We start from the raw sequence: 20,206 nt of genomic DNA, 5'->3' as shown, positions 1-20,206 counted from the left end.
ACTTGCTATGTAGACCAGGCTGCCCTCAAACTCAGGGATCCACTTGCTTCTGTCTCCTGAATGCAAGGTATCAAAGGTGTGCGCTAGGATGTAACTGCAACAACAACACACTTGGTATTTTGTTTTGTTTTGTTTTGCTTGTTTGTTTGTTTGTTTGTTTTCGAGACAGGATCTCACTGAGTAGCTCTGGATGTCCTGGAACTCACAGTGCAGACCAGATTACTCACATAGATCCGCCTGTCTCTGCCTCCTCCTAACTGTCTCCACTGTCGCTGTCCTTTCTCGCAGTATTCAATCACACCCGTGGAAAGCCAGCCTTATTTTTGACGGTACTTAGGAACTCAGGCTCTTAGGCAGTCCTCTATCACTGAACTACAGTGCGAGCACCCTGTTTTCTAATACAGAACTGGGCACGCTCGCCCTTACTCCTGCGCCTCTCCAGGCCACACGCTCCCACGCTGAGATACAAATCGAGGACAGGATCTATGCACAGGAGCGCTCCTTTTTTGAGTCTCGCCCCCTTCTCTCACCCGGTCCACTGTAGCCTAAGCCACGCCCCTAGAATAGAAACAACGCCCCGACAGCGCGACACGCCCCCGACACGCCCCTTCGCGTCCATTGGCTGCCCGCATTGTCCGCTCCCTGGCCCGAGCGGTGATTGCGGCGCGCCTGAGTCAGTCCAGGGAGAGAGCGCGGGTGGCGGGCCAGGCCGCGGGACAGCCGCAGGTGGGGCCTGGAGCGGTGGCCGGATCGAGGCAGCCCCGCAGCCCCGCGCGGGAGCCAAGATGCCTCGCGGGGACTCGGAGCAGGTGCGCTACTGCGCGCGCTTCTCCTATCTTTGGCTCAAGTTCTCTCTCATCATCTACTCCACCGTGTTCTGGGTGAGTGATGGAGCCCGTGGAGCCGGGGTCGGGGTGGGGTATGGGACGGTCCACACTCCTTCGATGGCCCCCTAACACTCGACCCAGGCTTGGGTTCAGCTTCAGCCACTCAGAGAGGCCGCCGGGAGTGCGGGAGGGCTTCTCGCACCACTTCCCTGGGAACCGGGATACCTTGGCGGCCCCAGCTCTGCTCGGTTCCAGCAGCCCAGTCAGTCCTCAGCGTTCGAGCCCTGTTGCCCACAGGACGCCACTTTGTTCACCTATGCTGCTGAGCTCCTACCTAATGGGGTCCGGCTCGCCAGCCGAGTCTGCTGTGCATCCTCTGGCTGCTGTGTAGGGCGCGGGTACGTTGTTGACTGCGCCCACCACGCCTTCAGGGTGTGACTCTCCACAGCCTGGCCAAAGGTGGGCAGCTTTTGTGCTTGTGGCCACCTGGATTCCAAGTCTGGCCCCTGTTGCTACTTGCCTGTGCCTTTCCTCTGACCAAGATGTTTCTCTTGGGCATCTTGCTTTCTTCCTTGTTGGAAGGAAATGCTTTCTTGTTGGAGTGCGGCATTCCACTTGACAACCCGGCGGCTCCTGGATGGTGTTGCTATTTTCATGAGGTCTGGCATTGCCCATAGAGGATCAGGATGGCATTGGTTGCGCACAACCAGGCTTTGAATACTACCCGCCACTTCCTAGCTGAATGGTCTGGAAAGTTCCTTCATTTCTCTGACCATAGTTTTCTCATCTGTAGTTGGAGACAGTAGTTATTAAACACTTGGATGGTTGTGGAAGTAAAATAACGCAGGCCAAGATGAGGCCACAGAGAGCTAAAAAAAAGGGGGGAGATAGTAATAATATAATTATTATATTATAATTATAAAAACATTAACAATAAATAATAATTATTAGTATTTATTGTTATTGCTATTGTTTTTTGGGTTTTTTTTAGAGACAGGGCCTCTGTATGTAACTGCCTCTGTCACCCAAGTGCTGGCATTAAAGGCACCTATTATTATTGTTGTAGTTATTGTTGTGACAGGGTCTTACTATAGCTTAGTCTAGCTGGTGGTGGTGTATATGTGTGTGTGTGTGTTTGCTTATTTGTTTTGAGACAGCATCTTATGCATTTCTGGTTGATTTAGAACTCACTAAATAGTCCAGGCTAATCTTGAACTCAGTAATCCTCCTGCCTTAGCCTTCCAAGTATTGGAGTTACAGTTGTAAGACACCATGTCTGGCACCATTAATGTTATTATGGGCAAGAATCTTTGCCTGTGAATGGTATAAGCTAAAAGGTCCCCAGGGACATTTCCCCCCACAGGGTCTCATGTCATCTAGGCTGGTCCCAAACTCACTGTGTAGCTGACAATGACCTTGAACATTGGATCCTCCTGTTTGTACCTCCCACACACTGGGTACTGGGATCACAGGGGTGTGCCACTACCCCTGGCTTATCAGGGCATTTTAGAATAACTGGACTTCAGTCTAGACACGAGGATATCTTTCCACAGGTTGGCCCTGTGTTTACCTCTACAGAAGTGTGTATGTAGATAGGCTTGTCCAGAGATCCCAAAGGGTCCCCTGAAAATAAGGTCCTCCCTCCTTCCCTCCCTTCCTCTACTTTCTCTCCCTTTGTCTTTCTTCTCTTCTTCCTCAGCTCCTTACTGCATTTCTTCTGTGGGCAGGAACTGCTGGGCTGGCCATCAAGACTGCCTTTGAATGGGAGCCCTTTACAAGGCGACCCTGCTGGCAGTCAGTAGATCTTGATTCTAGTCCTGCTATGTCCCAGACTCACTGGCATATTGTAGGCAAATGATATCTGTTTTGGGTCTCAGAAATGTTGGTTCTAGCCTTTGGCTAGCTTCAACTCCAGGTACCCCGAAAGAAAGATTAGCAGTGTTGCTAGGCTCCCAAGGGTAGAGGGTGGGGCAGAGACATGGGGTATGAGTTGCAGGGAGTCTGAAGGTTCGGATAGACGATTTGAGCTATAACTCAGAGGCTCTCACCCAAAGTTGCATCGGAATTAACTGGGAGGTTTCCAACAGATCCCTGTGCCTTGGCACACGTGTTTATTACTGTGTACCTCAGCTCCTCACACAACTGCAGTGTGAGCCAGGGTTGAAAACCCCAACGCTGGATGGGCCTGGGAGACCACAGTGATTCTGCTCAGTTTAGTCCTGTCTATAAGTCAGAGACAAAAGGGAAAGTTGAGGACAAGGGTGGAAAGGTGGGGGGTCCCATTCCCTCTCCCTCCTCACCTCCATTCCATACCTCCTCAGTGTGTAACCACTGGCTCTTCATGCCTCCCCCTTTACACCTGTAAAATGGGAATGTGTTACACTCTGTCTTGCACACCCACAGCATCCCTTTTTAGGACTAGTAGTGAGAGAGAATGAGGAAAGAGCTGGCTGAACCTGGTGAGATACAGACCCCCCCCCAAACCTTGTCAAAGTAAAACACAGTTATATAAAATCAGAAGAGCTCACAAGGCCCAAATCACTGCCCCTTGCAGCCCCTCCCCACCCCCACTCCACCCTCTTTAGCCAACCAAGCCTGCTGTGTACCAACCGAGCCATCCCTGACGGTATTTCTACTTTAAAAAAAAAAAAATCTCCCCACCCAGGCCAAGAACTCAGCTGTGGGCAAGGCTGCTGGGACGGCTCCAGGTACCAGAGTGTGACTGCAGGGTGACTGCAGAGTGGCAGCGGGCGGCTGCCGGTTAAGTAATTTGTCTGGATTGAGTTTCCTGCTAATTGAAAAGCATTTACAGAAAAACCCATTATCTGGATGCAATCTCCTGCCTCTCCCCTGGCAAGAAGACAGGTCAGAGCAAGGGTTACTCACTTACCAACCCAGAGTGTGAGTGCTTGCAGGGCAGTGGTGGCCCTTTAGTCCCAGCACTTGAGAGGCAGAAGAAGCAGGTGGCTCACTCTCTCTCTCTGTGAGTTTGAGGCCAGCCTGAGAGGGAAAGGGAGAGAGAGAGGGAGAGGGAGAGGGAGAGGGAGAGGGAGAGGGAGAGGGAGAGGGAGAGGGAGAGAGAGATTTTACCACAGTGAACCTTCAGATCTTCTGTCAGGCTCTTTTAGCTTTGGTCTCTTTTGTTTTGTTTTTTAATAGGATTTATTTATTTTTATTTTGTGTATAAGTGTTTTGCCTGTATGGAAGCTGTGTTAAATGCTTTTTCAAAATAGTGTCAACTATTCATTTGTTATCTTGCTATATGGATTATACACATATACGGAGATCAGAGGACATTTCTGGATCAGATAGTTCTCTCTTCCACTCTGACTCTGGGGATCGAACTCAGACTGTCAGGAGTAAGCGGCAATCGCTCTTACCTGCTGAGCCATCTTGCCGGCCCTCCTTGACTCTTTGTCTCCTGAGAAATGTCTTTAGAGATGAGAACCTTGGTGTAAAATCAGAACTGCTTTTCTGCTGTTGAGCTGGTAGAGTCCCATACACGTTCTGGAGGTCAATCCCTCGTCCCACAGGGCAGCAGCGGCGGCCTTTCTAAGCCTGCCCGCATTGCTCCAATTTTGTCCGTGTGCTGTTGAAACCAGCAAAGCTTTTATTCTGAGCATAACAGATAAGGGAAAGGAGGGGGCTCCATCTGGGCTGATCGTGCAAGAACACTTGCTTGCCCAGCGTGAGCAGCCCCTGGATTTGATCTCCATCCCAGAGGGGGAAACCATCAATTGTTTCTATATCAGCACCCTGCGCTTTCCCACACTGCACAGTCCTCCCTGATGGTCCTTTACAGGGACTCTGGCCACTCTTCCCAACCACTTGTATATAATTCTGCTGGAAGTGCGTGTGGCTTGGCCAAGGGTGGTGGGAAGGAGGGAGGCGGGTAGAGTATATAGATGGGGAAGAACTGGGTGGGGGGGGGCTTCATCTACAAAGTCATGGGGGAGTCGTAACCTATGCTGGGGCACACCTTCCTGAAGAGCTGCTTTAAGGTCACCCAGGCTCCTGCCATATGTGTCTGGTGCCCATGGAGGCCAGGAGAAGGTATTCGATCCCTTAGATCGGTCTGGAGTTGTGGAGTTATACAGTTGTGAGCTGCCGTGAGAGTGTTGGGAGTTGAACCCGGATCCTCTGGAAGAGCAAACAGCCAGTTCTCTTAACCACTGAACCATTTCTCCAGCCCCATGACCATGAATTCATAATCTCTCTGATGTACCTCCAAAATCCCGAGATTGTAGGCAGATATCACCATGCCTAGCTTATAAAAATCGTCATTGACTCTGCAGGATTAGGTGCATCCTCTCCCACTGAGGCCAGACAAGGCAGCCCCTCTACTACTTATGTGCTGGGGGCCTCCGTCCAGCCCATGTATGCTCCCTGAGTTCCCAGGGGTCCAGGTCAATTGACACTGTTGCTCTTCCTGTGGGGTGCCCATCCCTTTCAGGGCTTTCAATCCTTCCCCCAACCCTTCTAAGAGGTTCCCTGTCCTCCATCCAATGTTTGGCTGTGGGTCTCTGCATCTGTTTCAGTCGGCTGCTGGGTGGAGCCTCTCAGAGGACAGTTACGCTAGGCTCCTGCTATAAACATAACAGAGTCTCATTAGTAGTGTTGGGGATTGGTGCTTGCCCATGGAACGGGTCTCACATTGTGCTGGTTGTTAGCTGGCCATTCCTTTACTCACTGCTCTATCTTTGTCCCTGCATTTCTTCAAGCCCCAATTAAATGCTTCTTCCTCCTCCTCCTCCTTCTTCTTTTAATAAGAGTTGTTGTGGTCGTGATGTCTCTTCGTAGCATCAGGACACTGACTGTGACACTCCATTAGAGCCCGTTCTGTATGGGTATAGCAAGAGCATCTTTAGCATCTTCTCTATGGACTGTTCCACGTAGAATGTAAAAGGGAGCTGGACTGGCTGGTCTCGTGTGTCAACCTGACTGAAGTGAGTGAGACTCATCAGAAAGGAAGGAGCCTCAGCTGAGCACATGCCTTCATGAGGTCCAGCTGTAAGACATTTTCTCAATTAGTGATCAGTGGGGGGTTGGGGGGCCCAGGCCTTTGTGGGTGGTGCTATCCCTGGCCTGGTGGTCCTGGGTTCTATAAGAAATCAGGCTGAGCAAGCCGGTAAGCAGAACTCTTCCGTGGCCTCTGCACCAGCTCCTGCCTCCAGGTTCAGGCCCTGCTTGAGTTCTTGTCCCGACTTCCTCCATTGACGGGCTGTGATCTGTAAATGCAAGCTGAATAAACCCTTTCCTCCCCTCCCTCCAAAAAACCCATCATTGACAGAAAATGCATGCAATGATACACAAATAAAAAGTAGAAAGGGCGGTGGGGGGAGGGGTCGGAAAGATGGCTCAGTGGGTAAAGCCTGAGTTTGATCCCCGGAACCCACTTAAAGGTGGAAGAAGAGACCTGACTCTAGGGTTGTTCTCTAGCTTCATGTGTTCCCTGTGACCCATGTGCCCATGCACGCACAATAAAAATAAATACAATTTTAAAAAAATTAAAAGGGGTCTTTTTGTCTCAAAACTAAAGGTGAAGCAGACGGCCAGTGGCACCCTTCCCTTCCTGCTCTGGCTTGTCTAAAACAGAGGGAACCCTGCTATTAAGTTATCCAAGGCAATGAATGACCTCGGTACAAACATACACATGCAGTATGTAATATTTACATATTATTATATACTTATGTACCACTTATATATTATTTCTATATATTTATATATTAATGTTATATTAATAATACTATATTGATAATATTATGTATTTTTTTTCCTCACTGTGCAAGGAAATGTGGGAAGCCTCATCTTTTCACTTAATGCTTTAGTGCTTTTGTTTGGGAGGCAGGGTCTCAGGATGCCTTTGAACTTCAGATCCTACTGGATGCTAGAATTATAGGCATCCACCACTACACCTGCTTTATCTGATGCTAACTATTGAACCCAGGGCTCACTTTGCGCATACTAGCCAAACACTACCAAATAAACCAAATCACTAGGACTTCACTCAAAGAAAAATCTTTGTAAACTTTGTGATCTGCTAGGGTCTACCTCTGTCTTCTAATTAGTTGGTTAATTGTTGTGTGTTTATGGTGTGTGTGTGTGTGTGTGTGTGTATACATGCATCTGTTGCAAGTCCCATATCTTGCATGTGGAAGACAGAGGATTAGCTTTTTGGAGTTGGTTCTCTCCTTCCACCTTTTCGTGTGTTTTGTGGCTCAAACTTAGGTTGCTGGGGTTGCAAGGCAAGAACTCTTACAGACTGAACCATCTCACAGGCCCCAAGGGCTGCCCTCGTTCTATGTGGCAGTCTTAACAGTCTCCAGTCTAGGCTGTGCCAGTGTTTTATTTCTCTGGCCACAGCTGGGGGATTCTGTGGTTGTTTCCAATCTGAACCCCCTGTTCTGATGCCCCACACTGAGGGGGCTTCTTGAATGATGTGCTCAGGGTCACCCCACGGGGCTGGACTGAGCGCTCTACTTTCATCATCTTGGCCCAGAGGTCCCCCTGCTTCTCCTACCTTGTCTCCAGGTTGTCCCTGTGAGTCTCACCCAGAGGCACCCCGAGCCGCCTCTTCCCACAGGCAGGGTGAATTATTGTAACACGTGTGCCCTGAGGTCACAGGGGTCACCTCTCTAATTTTAGCATTGCCCAGGACATCCTGGAGATCTGTTTACACACACTGCTTTTTCTTGCTGGGCTTTGGGCTCCTGGAGGTCAGGGGTGTGGCTCACTAGGAATACCAGTTTAGGACTGAGCGTAGGGCTTGAGGGTGATGGAGTTAGCCCTGTACCCACAGGGCTAGGATTGGACCCAGGACAGAGCTGAGCCTGGCCAGTGTGTGTAATTTCTTGCTGTTGGCCAGATTTTGAGGCATAACTTCAAGTGGGTTAGTCTGAATTCACGGCCAGCACCTGGCTCTCTAGAAAGCCAAGCCTGTTGTTGGGTCTCCTTTTGGATCTGTGTGTGTGTGTTTGTGTGTATGTGTATACGTGTGTGTGTGTGTGTGTGTGTGCTTGTGTGTGTATATATGTGTATGAGCGGGTGTGTGCTTGTGTGTGTGTATGTGTATATGTATGTGTTCATGTGTGTGTGTATATATGTGTATGAGCGGGTGTGTGCTTGTGTGTGTGTATGTGTTCATATGTGTGTGTGTGTGTGTGTGTATATACGTGTATGAGCGGGTGTGTGCTTGTGTGTGTGTATGTGTGTATGTATGTGTTCATACGTGTGTGTGTGTATATATGTGTATGAGCGGGTGTGCGCTTGTGTGTATGTATGTGTTCATATGTGTGTGTGTGTGTGTGTGTGTGTGTGTGTGTGTGTGTATGTGTATGTGTATGTGTATGTGTGTAGTGTCGTTGAGGAATCAAGAAGGGAAGAATCCTGTGTAGTAGTGGTGAGTGGGGAGGGTTGGTGGCAGAGGTCACAAGTGCAGGAGGAAATAATTTGTAATGATAGGCTAGTCTTCTAAGCCTTTCCTCAGAATCTTTTTCTGTTCTTAAAGATTCGTGTATGTATTTATTATGGGTGTGTGTGTGCGCGCCTACATGAGGCTATGTGCACCGCGTGTGTGCATGTGTGTCCGAGGAGGCCAGAGAGGGTGTCAGATCTATTGGAACTGGAGTTACAGGTAGTTGTGAACTGCCCAGTGTGCTGTGGGCGCTGGGACTGGACTTGGGAGCAGCAAACTCTTAACCACTGAGCCATCCCTCCATCCCTTCTTTTCCTCCTCCCCGCCCCTCCCCCCCTTTTTTGAATCGAGGTCTCATATAGTCCAGGTCTCAAACTCCTATTGTGGGTGACGGTGACCTTGAACTTCGGATCCTCTTGCCTCCTCTTCCCAAATATTCCTATTTATTACAAGTATGCAACTACCATGCCCGGGTTTTTTAATGTGGTGCTGGCGAGTGAATCCTGGAAGGACCGTGCGCATGCTCAGTGAGCATTCTACCTCTAGCACTAGAGTCTCGACTCTACAGTCCCTGGATCTTTGTATTTCGCTGTCAGAGTGTGAACTCTGCACCCAACGGCGGCAACTCTGCGGATTTATCCGTGAAATGCATGTTAAGAGCAGAGCACGCCCAGACTTGCTGGGAGTAAGTGGACTGATATGTAAACCGAGCTGGGAGCCGGGCCTGGCACTGCAAACACTCCACTCCTTATATACACAGGGCACTGCCCAGCGTGCTCTCGCCTCATCTCCCTGCCAGGCGCGCCACGGCCTCCCTGGGACAGGTCCCTAAAGCCCCTCTGGAGGTCCAGAAGAAACCAGAGTCTGGAGCAAAGTGAGGAGCTGCCTTAGAATGCTCCCCCAGACCAAGAAATAGGTGTCTCCTCACAACCTTCAACCCCCCAGCCCTCCAGCCCCCCCCCCCCCCCCCCCGTAGCTCACACCTCCAGGGTTAGAGTGGGAGGTGACCACTCTCGGAGGAGTCATCCTCCTCCACCTATGTCCTGGTAGGTGATAGCAGATGGAAAGCAAAGTGGTTTCTGCAGATTGTCATTGCTTGTTGCATTGTTGTTGCAGAATGCCTAGCCCAGGCTAGCCAGGAAGTCACCATGGAGCCCAGGCTGGCCTGGAATTCCCAGTGATACTCTTGTCTCAGCCTAGAGAGCAATGCTTACAGGTGTGTGCTTCCACACCAGACTCTTGCAGATTTTTTCTTTTTGAAAACGAGCCCTGTTTTTTTTGAGAAAAATCATACAAGTACCTGACTATTTTTTTTTAAAGCAATTTAGGAAAACATGAAGACAATAATTTACCTTTGATCCTACCCCAGTATGGGACCTCTGTCACATATTGATTGGCATCTGTCTGGATATCTTGTACATATGCAAAGGTTTTTACTTCCGGAATTGTTTTTTTCTCCTTGATTCTTTGGGCAGGGCTCGTTTCACATTCCATGCAGGTGCTTTAGAGAGAACCCAGTGAAACTCCAGCTGGAAGCCAGCGAATGGCCTTCCCACAGCCCGGGTCTGGGCCTCCTTTAGCCTGAACCAGGGTGAGGCAGGATTGCAGCCCTCTAGTGTCCCTGTTGTATAAAGGAACAGCTGTAGGGTCCAGAATTCTGCACAAGGCCCTGTTCCCTCCTGCAGAGGAATGGCTACCTCAACCTGTACAACCGGACCCAGCACCTGTGGCTTTGGTTCTAAAGAAACAGGCAGGGCTACCAGCCCTCCTTCTGCCTCTCTTCTCTCTAGGTGATTCACGGGGACACCCATGGGTGGGGTTCATAGGAAACCAGATAAGGGACTGATCTTGGAATTCCAGTGCCAGCCTGCTCCACCCACAGCAAAGATGCCTTCTGGGTGAACTAGGGCACAGGACACAGGGAAAGGCTTACCCAGAAAGGACTCTGGACATGAGTTGGTTTGGGTTGACACTTTAGTTGGAGACAGGAGGCTAGACCAGCTGTTCTTTCTAGGGCAGGTAGGGAAAGTACAGTAATTCATTCTGTCAATGAGTTGACACCTCCTGTAGACCAGACACGTACAGTACAGGACACAACCATGAACAAGAAAGGTCTTTGGGTAAAGCCTTGGAGGGACATATTGCTAAGGTGGGAATTCGGGAGTCAGTGGGAAAGGCTAGGAATTCCCACTTTAGGTGTTCTGGTCAAAGAAAGTCTTCACCAGGAGCTGGCTTGGGGGGGGGGTTGCAATTGACAAGGAACATCCCGTAGAGAACACCCCAGGCAGGCAGGGCAGGCAGGCAGGTGGGCAGGGTAGGGCAGGGCAGGCAGGCAGGCAGGGTGCAAAGTACAAAGGCCATGAGGCAGGCAAGGCAGGGCCGAGGCTGGTGCAGAGGAGGAACCTAGAAGAAGCCAGATATGGGTGGAGAGGGAGAGGGGATTTGATTGTATATGGAGTTTAGGGTCAGGGTCAGAGTCACTGGAAGGGGACGTTTCATTGTCAGGGCTGTTGGCAGGGACATCCCAGGAGAGCTAGGTCATTGTCATCTTTTCTGTGTGAACTGGGTAAAGGACTGCCTTTCCCAGAACCTTCATCTGTAGACACCCCTCAAGGGCTTTGAGGGGCTCCTGTAAAATAAAGTCTTTAAGAGCCTGAGGAATGTTCCGTCCCCTTGCACAGAGAGCGAGCTGAGGAGCCTCAGAACCAGTCACGTTGGCAGAGGCTGCTTTCCAAGAATCCCTGGCTTCTAGAACAGGTGGTGTGGCCTCTAGCTGAGAGGTTCAACCCATTGAGGGTGACAGGTTATGGGGCCCTCCTGTCTGTATTGCTTGCTTGCCTTCTTGCTGTGACAAACAGTGCAACAAAAGCAATTCATAGAAGCAAAGGTTTGTTTTAGCTCGGTGTAGTCTGGCATGGCAGAGGGGCACGTTACAGCCGCAGTCAGGAAGCAGAGGGATGGCCAGAGCTGCTCTTCCGCTGGTCTTCTCCATTTCACGCAGTCTTGGACTTCACATGTGGGACCTTGTTGCCCATGTTCCGGAGCCCATGTTTGAGAGTCTTCCTACCTCAATTAACTCATTCCAGAAACTTCCTCACACATGTGCCCAGAGGTCTATCTCCTAGATGATTCTAGACCCTGTCAAGTTGACAGACCCTGTCAACGTGACCCTTTGCCATGCCAGACTACACCGAGCTAAAATAAACCTTTGTTTCTATGAATTGCTTTTGTTGGATTGTTCGTCACAGCAAGAAGGCAAGCAAGCAATACAGTATTAACCATCTCATTACCCAGGGCCTTGGGGGTATACCAGCAGAGACCGAAGGCCACACAATGGGCCCGTGTGAGGAATGTTCCACTAGGCTCTGAGAGTCGGTCCCAGAACCCAGAGAAATGGACAAGGCATTTCTGGGGGCTCAGGGGGACAGGGTCTACACACACCAGGAGTGTCAGGCAGGTAGCTGTCAACACTGTACATGTGTACAGTTCTGAGCTAGATCCCTGGGCCAAGGCTGGCTTGACCAAGTAGTCTAAGATGACATCTCTGTGCGGTTCCTAGGGCTCACTTGCAGAGAAGATGGAATTTGTAGTCAGGCGGCAGCAGCCAGTGAGCAGAGCTACTATGGGAGTCCTGAGGCCTGAAGGGCTTGTGGGGGGTGGGGAGCTTAGAGAGAGGGTCCAGTGTGAGCTTGGGGGGGGGTAGTATGTGAGAAGGCATTGACCATCCGTTGGTTACCCCTTTTCAACACTCAAGGGGCCATGTAACACACAAAGGGCCATGTAGCTAGAATGTGTAGGGAGGCAGAAAGGCTCAGCTCTGTTGCTAGAAAGAGAGAAATACAGAGGTCTGTTTAGCTGTGTGACCAGAGACAGGTTGGGGACAATGCTCTGTCTTGATGTTTGTTCTTTCTTATCTATCTATCATTGATATATATATATATATATATATATATATATATATATATATATATGGTCTGTCTGCTGTCTGTTTAGCCAAGGCTGTCCTAGAACTCACTATGCAGATTGGGCTTTAAACTTTGTGTGTGTGTGTGTGTGTGTGTGTGTGTGTGTGTGTGGTGTGTTACTATGCCCTTGTAGAGATTAGAGGACAGCTTTGTGAATCCAGTTCTCTTCTCCCACCTTTACTTGGGTTCTGGGGATCAAACTCAGGCCATCAGACTGGCCTGGCAAGGACTTTAGCTGCTGAGCCATTTTGTTAGACTCCTGTACTTTAATTTTCTTTGCTCTTGAAAGGAGGTGATGATTGCATCTCAGAGGTGTTGGCGTAGATAGGATGAACCTTGCAGGATGTCTCATGAGATACCACGATCGCAGCCCCCTTAGCTTTCCTTCACCTTTCTGGGTTCTTGGAACAACCCAGTGATCTGGGTAGGATGGGGATGCTATCCCATTTTACAGATAGAAATACTGAGGCTTGAGAGGGGAAGGGAGTGACTTGTTTGCTGCCACCTTTTATATCTGTGCCTGTTTCATGGAGAGAACAGTACCTATCATGTATTTCCCTTTTTTTCCAGAAGGGACTTTCTCAGCTAGAGACATACGTGTGTCTTGACCTGCAAGAGAAATCAATATTTGCTTTGTGAGTAGAGGAACACAGCCTTGGCAGAGGGAGTCTGTTTTTCCGTGTTACAGCCTTTCCGCTTCCTGCCCAGGACAGCTGCGTGCATCAGAATGGGCACTGCCGGTGTCCCAGGATGGTCACATGGCCTTTCTTTGCTGATTCCCAGTAATTAGCAGAGAGCCGGTGCTCTAGGCTCTCCAGCTACACCAGGTACAGCGTGGAACCCTCAGTCATGGCTGAAGTCAGAGTCACAGCTGACTCTGGTGTGTGTCCTCTTGCTATGCCAGGACCCTGTGCAGGCAGAAGGAACAGTGTGGCGGGTGGGTGCCCAGTTCAGAGCAGTCGCTGGGTGCAGTGGAGCGGAGTGCTCTCTTCTGAGACTGGGTCACTTACCAAGGCTAGCAGACTTACCTTCTCCTTGCTAGGAGGCCTCCTGCCCTTAGAGGTTTCTCAGATCCACACAGCCACGCCCATCGTGATTGCTGCTGACTTGGGTGGATCTGGGGTGCACGAGGAGTAGACCTTGCCACTTTCGGTTAAGGTCACATTTACATTCACAAGTTCCAGGGCGTGGGGCCAACTTCTCCAGGTGAAATTTTTTTTTTTCTTTTTTTGGTGCTTCTGAAACAGCAGTTTTCTCTGTAGTCCAGGCTAGCCTTGACATTTCGGGAATCCTCCTGCCTCTGCTTCCTTAGGGTTGGGAGCACAGGTAAGCACAGTTGCTTCCAGGTAATTCTGATATGTGCCTAACCCGTGTCTCTCGATCACTTCTCTGCTTGGCTCCGACTCGGCCTTTGACCCGGGAGGCACTGCTGTTGGTCTCGTGACGAGCTGCAGGACAGGTGAGCCTGGCTGAGCTGTATAGCAGCATGCTGAGACAGCTGTGGTCTTGGGTGACTCGAGTGGGGCCAGTAGAGGCCCTGGCAGTTGGCTTCTCGGAAGCCCTGATGTCTGGCGGATCATTTATCACAGCCACCTCCCAACTCCTAACATCCCTGGGAGATACATCTAAAAGAATTTTTTTAAAGCAGGGACTTGTATCTTAGGGTTTTATTGCTATGAATAGACACCATGACCAAGGCAATTCTTACAAAGGAAAACATTTAATTGGGGCTGGCTTACAGGTTCAGAGGTTTGGTTCATTATCATCATGGCAGGAAGCATGGCAGTACGCAGTCAGGCATGGTACCGGAGAAGGAGCTGAGAGTTCTACATCTTGATCAAAGGCAGCAGCCAGAGTCTCTGAGCCACTCTGAGTGTAGCTTGAGCCTAGGAAATCTCGAAGACCACCCTCCAGGGCGACACCCACTCCAACAGGGCCACAACTCCTAATAGTGCCACTCCCTGTGGCCAAGCATTCAAAAATCTCTGGGGGCCAAACCTACTGAAACCATTACCCCAGGCTACCCTGGAATTGGCTATGTAGCCGAGGATGACCTTGACTTCCCGATCCTCCTGCTTCTGCTTCCTGAGTATTGAGATCAAAAGTGGGTATCCCTGTGTCCATCTGTCTGATCCTCTTGCATACTAGGGAAACACCCTGCCAATGGAGCTCCGTCCTCAGCCCCCTAAGCTAGGCCTTCTGCAGCCAGGAAACCCCCCTGTGCCTCCCGGACCTGGTATCTTCTCAGGTCCACATCCTCTTCCTTTGTCTCCTTGGAGCTAACAATGAAGAGCTCTTCCGCCTGTCGCTCCCAGCTCAGTCGCTTACTAGACATGCTTGCCTTTGCAGGCCCCAGGGAGCAGCTGTTTGTTCCTGCCCTGTTCCTGTGAGTGTGTGCGGCTCTGACAGGACTGTTGGTTGGCTGGCTGGCTACCTAGTGTCTGCTGCAGGTAGCCTCTTTTGTTCTGCGTTTCTTTCTTCGAGGTCATCCTGGCTTGATGGCTTTAGTCATCAAACGTTTCTTTGGCGTCTGGGAGTTTTGGATCCTCTGGAGGCTTGACTGGAAGAAGCTGGGTGCTGGAATAGGGGTGGTGGCTCTACCAGGGAAGTACACTGACCATGGTCCAGTGTGGGAAAGGAAGGAGTGGGCAGAGCCCTAGTGACTGAGGTTCCCCGGTCTGGGTCCCATCAGGCTCCCTGGAGTTGCAAGAAGCAGAAGTAGAACCAGCTTTACTGTCATGAAAATGGTTCTTTTTTCTTTTTCTATTTTTTTTTTTTCTTGAGAGGATATGCCAGGGCGTGAGAACTCATATTCCTGAGGAGGAAGGGCAGCCTTCGGTGGAGACAGTTGGCCTGGGAGTCGGGAGAACTGGGTCACAGCTGCTGACCAGTGGTTAATTCACTGTGTGACACTGTGGGGGAGTGATCACTGTGCCTCAGATTGCCATCTGCACAATAAGGGGGTTGGGCAGCCAGGATCTGCCTGCTTATCTCAGGAGGTCACAGCACGGTCTTGTGGTCCATCTGTGTATTAAGAGCAGTGTTTGTTACTGAAAATAATTAAGAGGCTGGAGGGATGGCGCAGTGGGTAAGGGAGCTTGCTGCTCTTCCAGAGGGCCCAGGTTCAATTCCCAGTATCCACACTGGGTAGCTCATTAGTACAGGCTATAACTCCAGCTCCAGGGTGTCTGTCATTCTCTTCTGGGTACGGCATGTATGTAGTGTGCATACATTACATTCAGATACATACACATCAAACAAACATTTTTTTTAAAGAAAATAAGAACCTTGAATGTTTGATTTTATAGGTGCTGGTTGGGTTAGGTCTGGGACTGTTCAGAGAAGACACCATTTTAAAGAAAAATCTTATCCAGCAGGGTGGTTCATACCTGTGATCCCAGCACTCTAGAAGCTGGGAAGACAGGATTACCAACTCAAGCCAGGCCGGGGTACAGAGAGAAAGCCCCTGTCTCAAAACAAAGATAAGGTGAAGAAGTAACACACACACACACACACACACACACACACACACACACACAGGCAAAGGCACGTAGACATAGGCACACAATACATACACAGAGACATAGACACACACACACAGGCATAGGCACATAGACATAGGCACACAATACATACACAGAGACATAGACACACACAGAGAGACAGACATAGACACACACGTACACACAGAGAGACATAGACACATACATACATACAGACAGACATAGATACACATGTATACACACAGAGACATAGACACTTACACACAGACAGACAGGCATAGACACACCGAGAAACATAGATAGATACCCCACACATGCACACACGTGAGCGCGCGCGCACACACACACACACACACCCCTAATTGATAAGTCTAAGCAGCACATGCCAATCCAAGTCCAAGCGTGCACAAGGTAGGGGGCCAGTGGACTTGGGACACATGGAAATCCCCACTGACTGGTTTCTGGCTCTTCTGGAGACTCTTGTCATTGTGCCACCTTGTTCTGAAAGAGTCAGGATTCTTACCAGTAGGTCACAGTTCACAAAGAAGGCTGGCCATCTCAGAGGAGCCTTGGAGTGACCATTGCATTTGTATTTTAGAGTGGAGAAGAAGAACAGAGCTCAGAGAGGGCCCTGGTTTTCCCAGCGCCCCAGAGCCTCTAAGTAATGTGGGCTTCTGCTATCAGGCTCAGAGCAGCTCTGTCTGGAGGGTGGGGGGGGGGGGTTGGGTAGTGTTCTCAACGGTCTCTTCTTATCTTCTGAAGCGGGATTTTACACTGTGGCACAGCTCCTGCCCCACCTCAGCCCCCCAAGCAATAGGATATGCAGGTGTGAGCCACCACACCTGCCTTGTGTTTGTTTTTCATTTTCTCAAAGCTGAGGAGGAAGGATTAAGATGCCAGGCGTCTCCTCTCTGTTCCCCATCCCCAACCCCTTGGCCTCCTACTTATCTCTATCTCTCTCTGACTTTTCTAAAGCCCCCAGTGTCTTGTTTTCTAGCTCAGTGTGTAAGAGGGAAGTTCCCGTTATAGTCTGTACTTAGCTCCAATTAGCAGTTGGTGAAGTCTCCAGTTTAGCCATTAATTTGGGAGCAGAAGAGGCCACCCACCTCCGGCTCCTGGCTGTCTTCCCTGACACTTCCCTGCCAATGCTACCTTGTATGCTATGAGGCCTGAGACTTGCAACAGGCTTCCTGGAGAGCATGGGGCATGGTTTGTTCGTTCTCTCTCTCTCTCTCTCTCTCTCTCTCTCTCTCTCTCTCTCTTTCTTTCTTTCTTTCTTTTGTTTTTTGAGACAGGGTTTCTCTGTATAGGCCTGGCTGTCCTGGAACTCACTCTGTAGACCAGGCTGGCCTTGAACTCAGAAATCCGCCTGCCTCTGCCTCCTAAGTGCTGGGATTAAAGACGTGCGCCACCACTGCCCGGCTATTTTTTATTTTTATTTTTTGGTTTTTCAAGACAGGGTTGCTTTCTATAGCCTTGGTTATCCTAGAACTAGCTCAGTAGTCCAGGCTGGCCTTGAACTCACAGAGATCTACCTACTGCTGCCTCCCAAGTATGAGGATCAAAGACATGCTTATTTTTTGAGTCAGGGGCTCTCTCTATAATCTTAACTGTTCTGAAAATTGTTATATAGACCTGGCTAGTCTCAAACTCACAGAGATCCTCCTGTCTCTGCCTCCCAAGTGCTGGGATTCAAGGTGTGCATCACTATGGCTGACCTCCAGGGTGTATTTTAAAATCTTCTTGGGTCAAAGGATACCCCTTTCAGGTCCACATTAAAACTGCAGCTCACAGCTGTCTTTAACTCCTGTTTGAGGGGATCTGACACCCTCACACAGACATAAATGCAATCAAAACACTAATGTGTATAAAACAAAGAAATAATTTTAAAAGGTGCTCCAATTGTATCTAAAACGTTTCTCAGACATTAAAAAAAGAAAAACCTGGCCAGGCAGTGGTGGTGCACGCCTTTAATCCTAGCACTTGAGAGGCAGAGGCAAGCGGATTTCTGAGTTCGAGGCCAGCCTGGTCTACAAAGTGAGTTCCAGGACAGCCAGGACTATACAGAGAAACCCTGTCTCAAAAAAACTCAAAACCCATAGTCCCTGTACTATAACTTTTGACCCAAGGGTCGCAGAGCATCTGGAAACTCACAGACCTTCAGATCATTCCTATGCACATTCGAGGTCTCTGCCCTCTGCCCAGAGCAAACAGCCACCTCTTTGTCTTGTCGTCTGTCTTACTTTGGGTCTTATTGCTGTGAAGAGACACCATGACCACAATAACTCTTATAAAGGAAAACACTTAATTGGGGCTGGCTGACAGGTTCAGAGGTTTAGTTCATAATCATTATGGCAGGAAACATGGCAGCGTGCAGGCAGACATGGTGCTGGAGGAGTCAAGAATGGTTCATCTTGATCCGCAGGCAACTGAGGGAGACCATCATTGGCATAGCATAGTACCTCAAAGCCCGCCTCCACAATAGCACACTTCCTCTACCAAGGCCACACCCACTCCACCAAGGCCACACACTCCCTATGGGCCAAGCATTCAAACAAATGAGTCTATGGGGCCATTTCTATTCAAAACACCGCAGCTCCCAAGTCATGATACCTGATCAGCTACAAATTTTTAGGCCCGGGGGTCCTGCTTGGATGCTCCTCCGAGGAAGCTCGGGCCCTCTCTTCACCCAAATGCCACCATCCCTGATTACAGTAGATAATTGGCTCCTCTTACTGTGACATTTAAGTAAGCTCCTTAGCCTGTCATGTTGAGAATAGAGAGGGGTGCAGAGGGAGGCCACTTAGGAGCTCACCGAGGTGATACCCTACCTATTTAGTCCCAGTGCCTGGCACACGGTGGCCTGGTTGATGGATGTAGAATGGACCATAGGATGTGTCGTAGTTATTTTTCTTTTGCTGTGAAGAGACACCATCACCAAAGCAACGTAGAAAGGGAAGAATTTATGCTGGGCCTCTGGTTCCGGAGGGTTAGAGTCCATGACGGAAGACTGGAGGGGGTGTTCTGCACGGGGGAGTCACAGCTGAGCAGCTCACATCTCAATCTACAAGTCTTCTGAAACCCCAAGGCTTGCCTCTTCCAGTGATGAACTTCGTCCAGCAAGGCCACACCTCCTAATCCTCCCCAAATACCCACCAAGTGGGGATCAAGTATTCAAATGTCTGAGACTTGCTGGAGTGTTTCCTTGAAGTCCACAGGACTCTTCCCTCCCTCTGGAAGGTAACCTTGGATCAAAGTGGCTGTCATGAAAAGGTGGTTGGTTTTTCTGTTTGTTATTTGTTTTCTGACATCAGAATTAGGTTTTGAGATGTGTGCCTAACAGTGACCCCTGTGTGAGCTACAGGAAGGAAGTAACATTATTGAACACCTGCTGGGGGCCCAGAACTTTGGAGAGTCCTTTTGCATTGTGGTCACTTGGTCATTGTAAGCTGATTTGACTAATCGCCTTGGCTTTTGTGGTAAGAGCGTGGTATGTGGAGAAGCCATTCAACGTCCTGTCCATAGATGTTTGGGTCTTTTTAGTACATTTGTGATAATGTGCTATGTCGAGGTCACAGTTGGTAAGTGGTGCTGGCTCCTGCCACCAGGCCATGCACATATCTATGGACTGTCTTAGTCAGGGTTTCTATTCCTGCACAAACATCATGACCAAGAAGCAAGTTGGGGAGGAAAGGGTTTATTCGGCTTACACTTCCATACTGCTGTTCATCACCAAGGAAGTCAGGACTGGAACTCAAGCAGGTCAGGAAGCAGGAGCTGATGCAGAGGCCATGGAGGGATGTTCTTTACTAGCCTGCCTCTCCTGGCTTACTCAGCCTGCTCTCTTATAGAACCCAAGACTACCAGCCCAGAGATGTCACCACCCACAAGGGGCCTTTCCCCCTTGATCACTAATTGAGAAAATGCCTCACAGTTGGATCTCATGGAGGCATTTCCTCAACTGAAGCTCCTTTCTCTGTGATAACTACAGCTGTGTCAAGTTGACACAAAACTAGCCAGTACAGTAAGTATGGTTCATATTGCCACCAGTGAGGGCTTCCTGTTGTTGCTTTTGTAGCCGTTGAGAAGAGCAGAGAGATCCCTTTTACCCAGTGAACTGTAAGGCATTCCCAGGAGAGGAGCGCTCTGAGCTGAGCATTACAAATAAGTAAATAGAATGATTTGGGTTGTTTTGTTTTTTTCTTTTTCTAGACAAGGCTAGCCTTGAACTTCTGATCCATATTTGGATTTTTGCAGGTTTAGGGATTAAACTCAGGGCCTCGTGCATGCTAGGCGAGCATTCTGCCAACTGAGCTACATCCCTAAGTCTTGTTGACTGTTTGTTTCTGGCTGTCTGGATGCCCTGGGCTGTAGGGGAAGGCAGTCATGGGTGGGGTGAGAAGGAAGAAGGTTGAGCCCCGGAGACTGTCAGCAGATCTCCCCCACCCTGTAAGGCTCTCATCCCTTGGGTCTCTAAGCTCCTATCCCAGAATTCCC

General features: G+C 49.6%; 1 protein-coding gene across 3 annotated transcripts in view; it reads left to right on the top strand.

Moving 5' to 3' along the window:
- The first annotated feature begins 624 nt into the window (after positions 1–624).
- Tspan15 (tetraspanin 15) overlaps positions 625–20,206 on the top strand; it is a 45,881-nt gene continuing 26,299 nt past the window's right edge. The window contains exons 1-2 of one of the 3 annotated variants that reach the window (XM_006514080.1): positions 793–881; positions 14,556–14,656. Coding sequence is in view for 2 of the 3 variants with exons in the window: in XM_011243560.3 (XP_011241862.1) it covers positions 786–881 (96 nt within the window). In the remaining variant the exon portion in view is untranslated. Of the gene's footprint in view, positions 882–14,555; positions 14,657–20,206 lie in introns of all 3 variants that reach the window. The other 2 variants (XM_011243560.3, NM_197996.2) reach the window with 2 other exon arrangements.

The sequence above is a fragment of the Mus musculus genome, chromosome 10 (assembly GCF_000001635.26).
Source record: "Mus musculus strain C57BL/6J chromosome 10, GRCm38.p6 C57BL/6J".
NCBI classification, from domain to species: Eukaryota; Metazoa; Chordata; class Mammalia; order Rodentia; family Muridae; genus Mus; species Mus musculus.
Note: the sequence above shows the minus strand (reverse complement) of the source record. Positions and strands in the feature narration are given on the sequence as shown.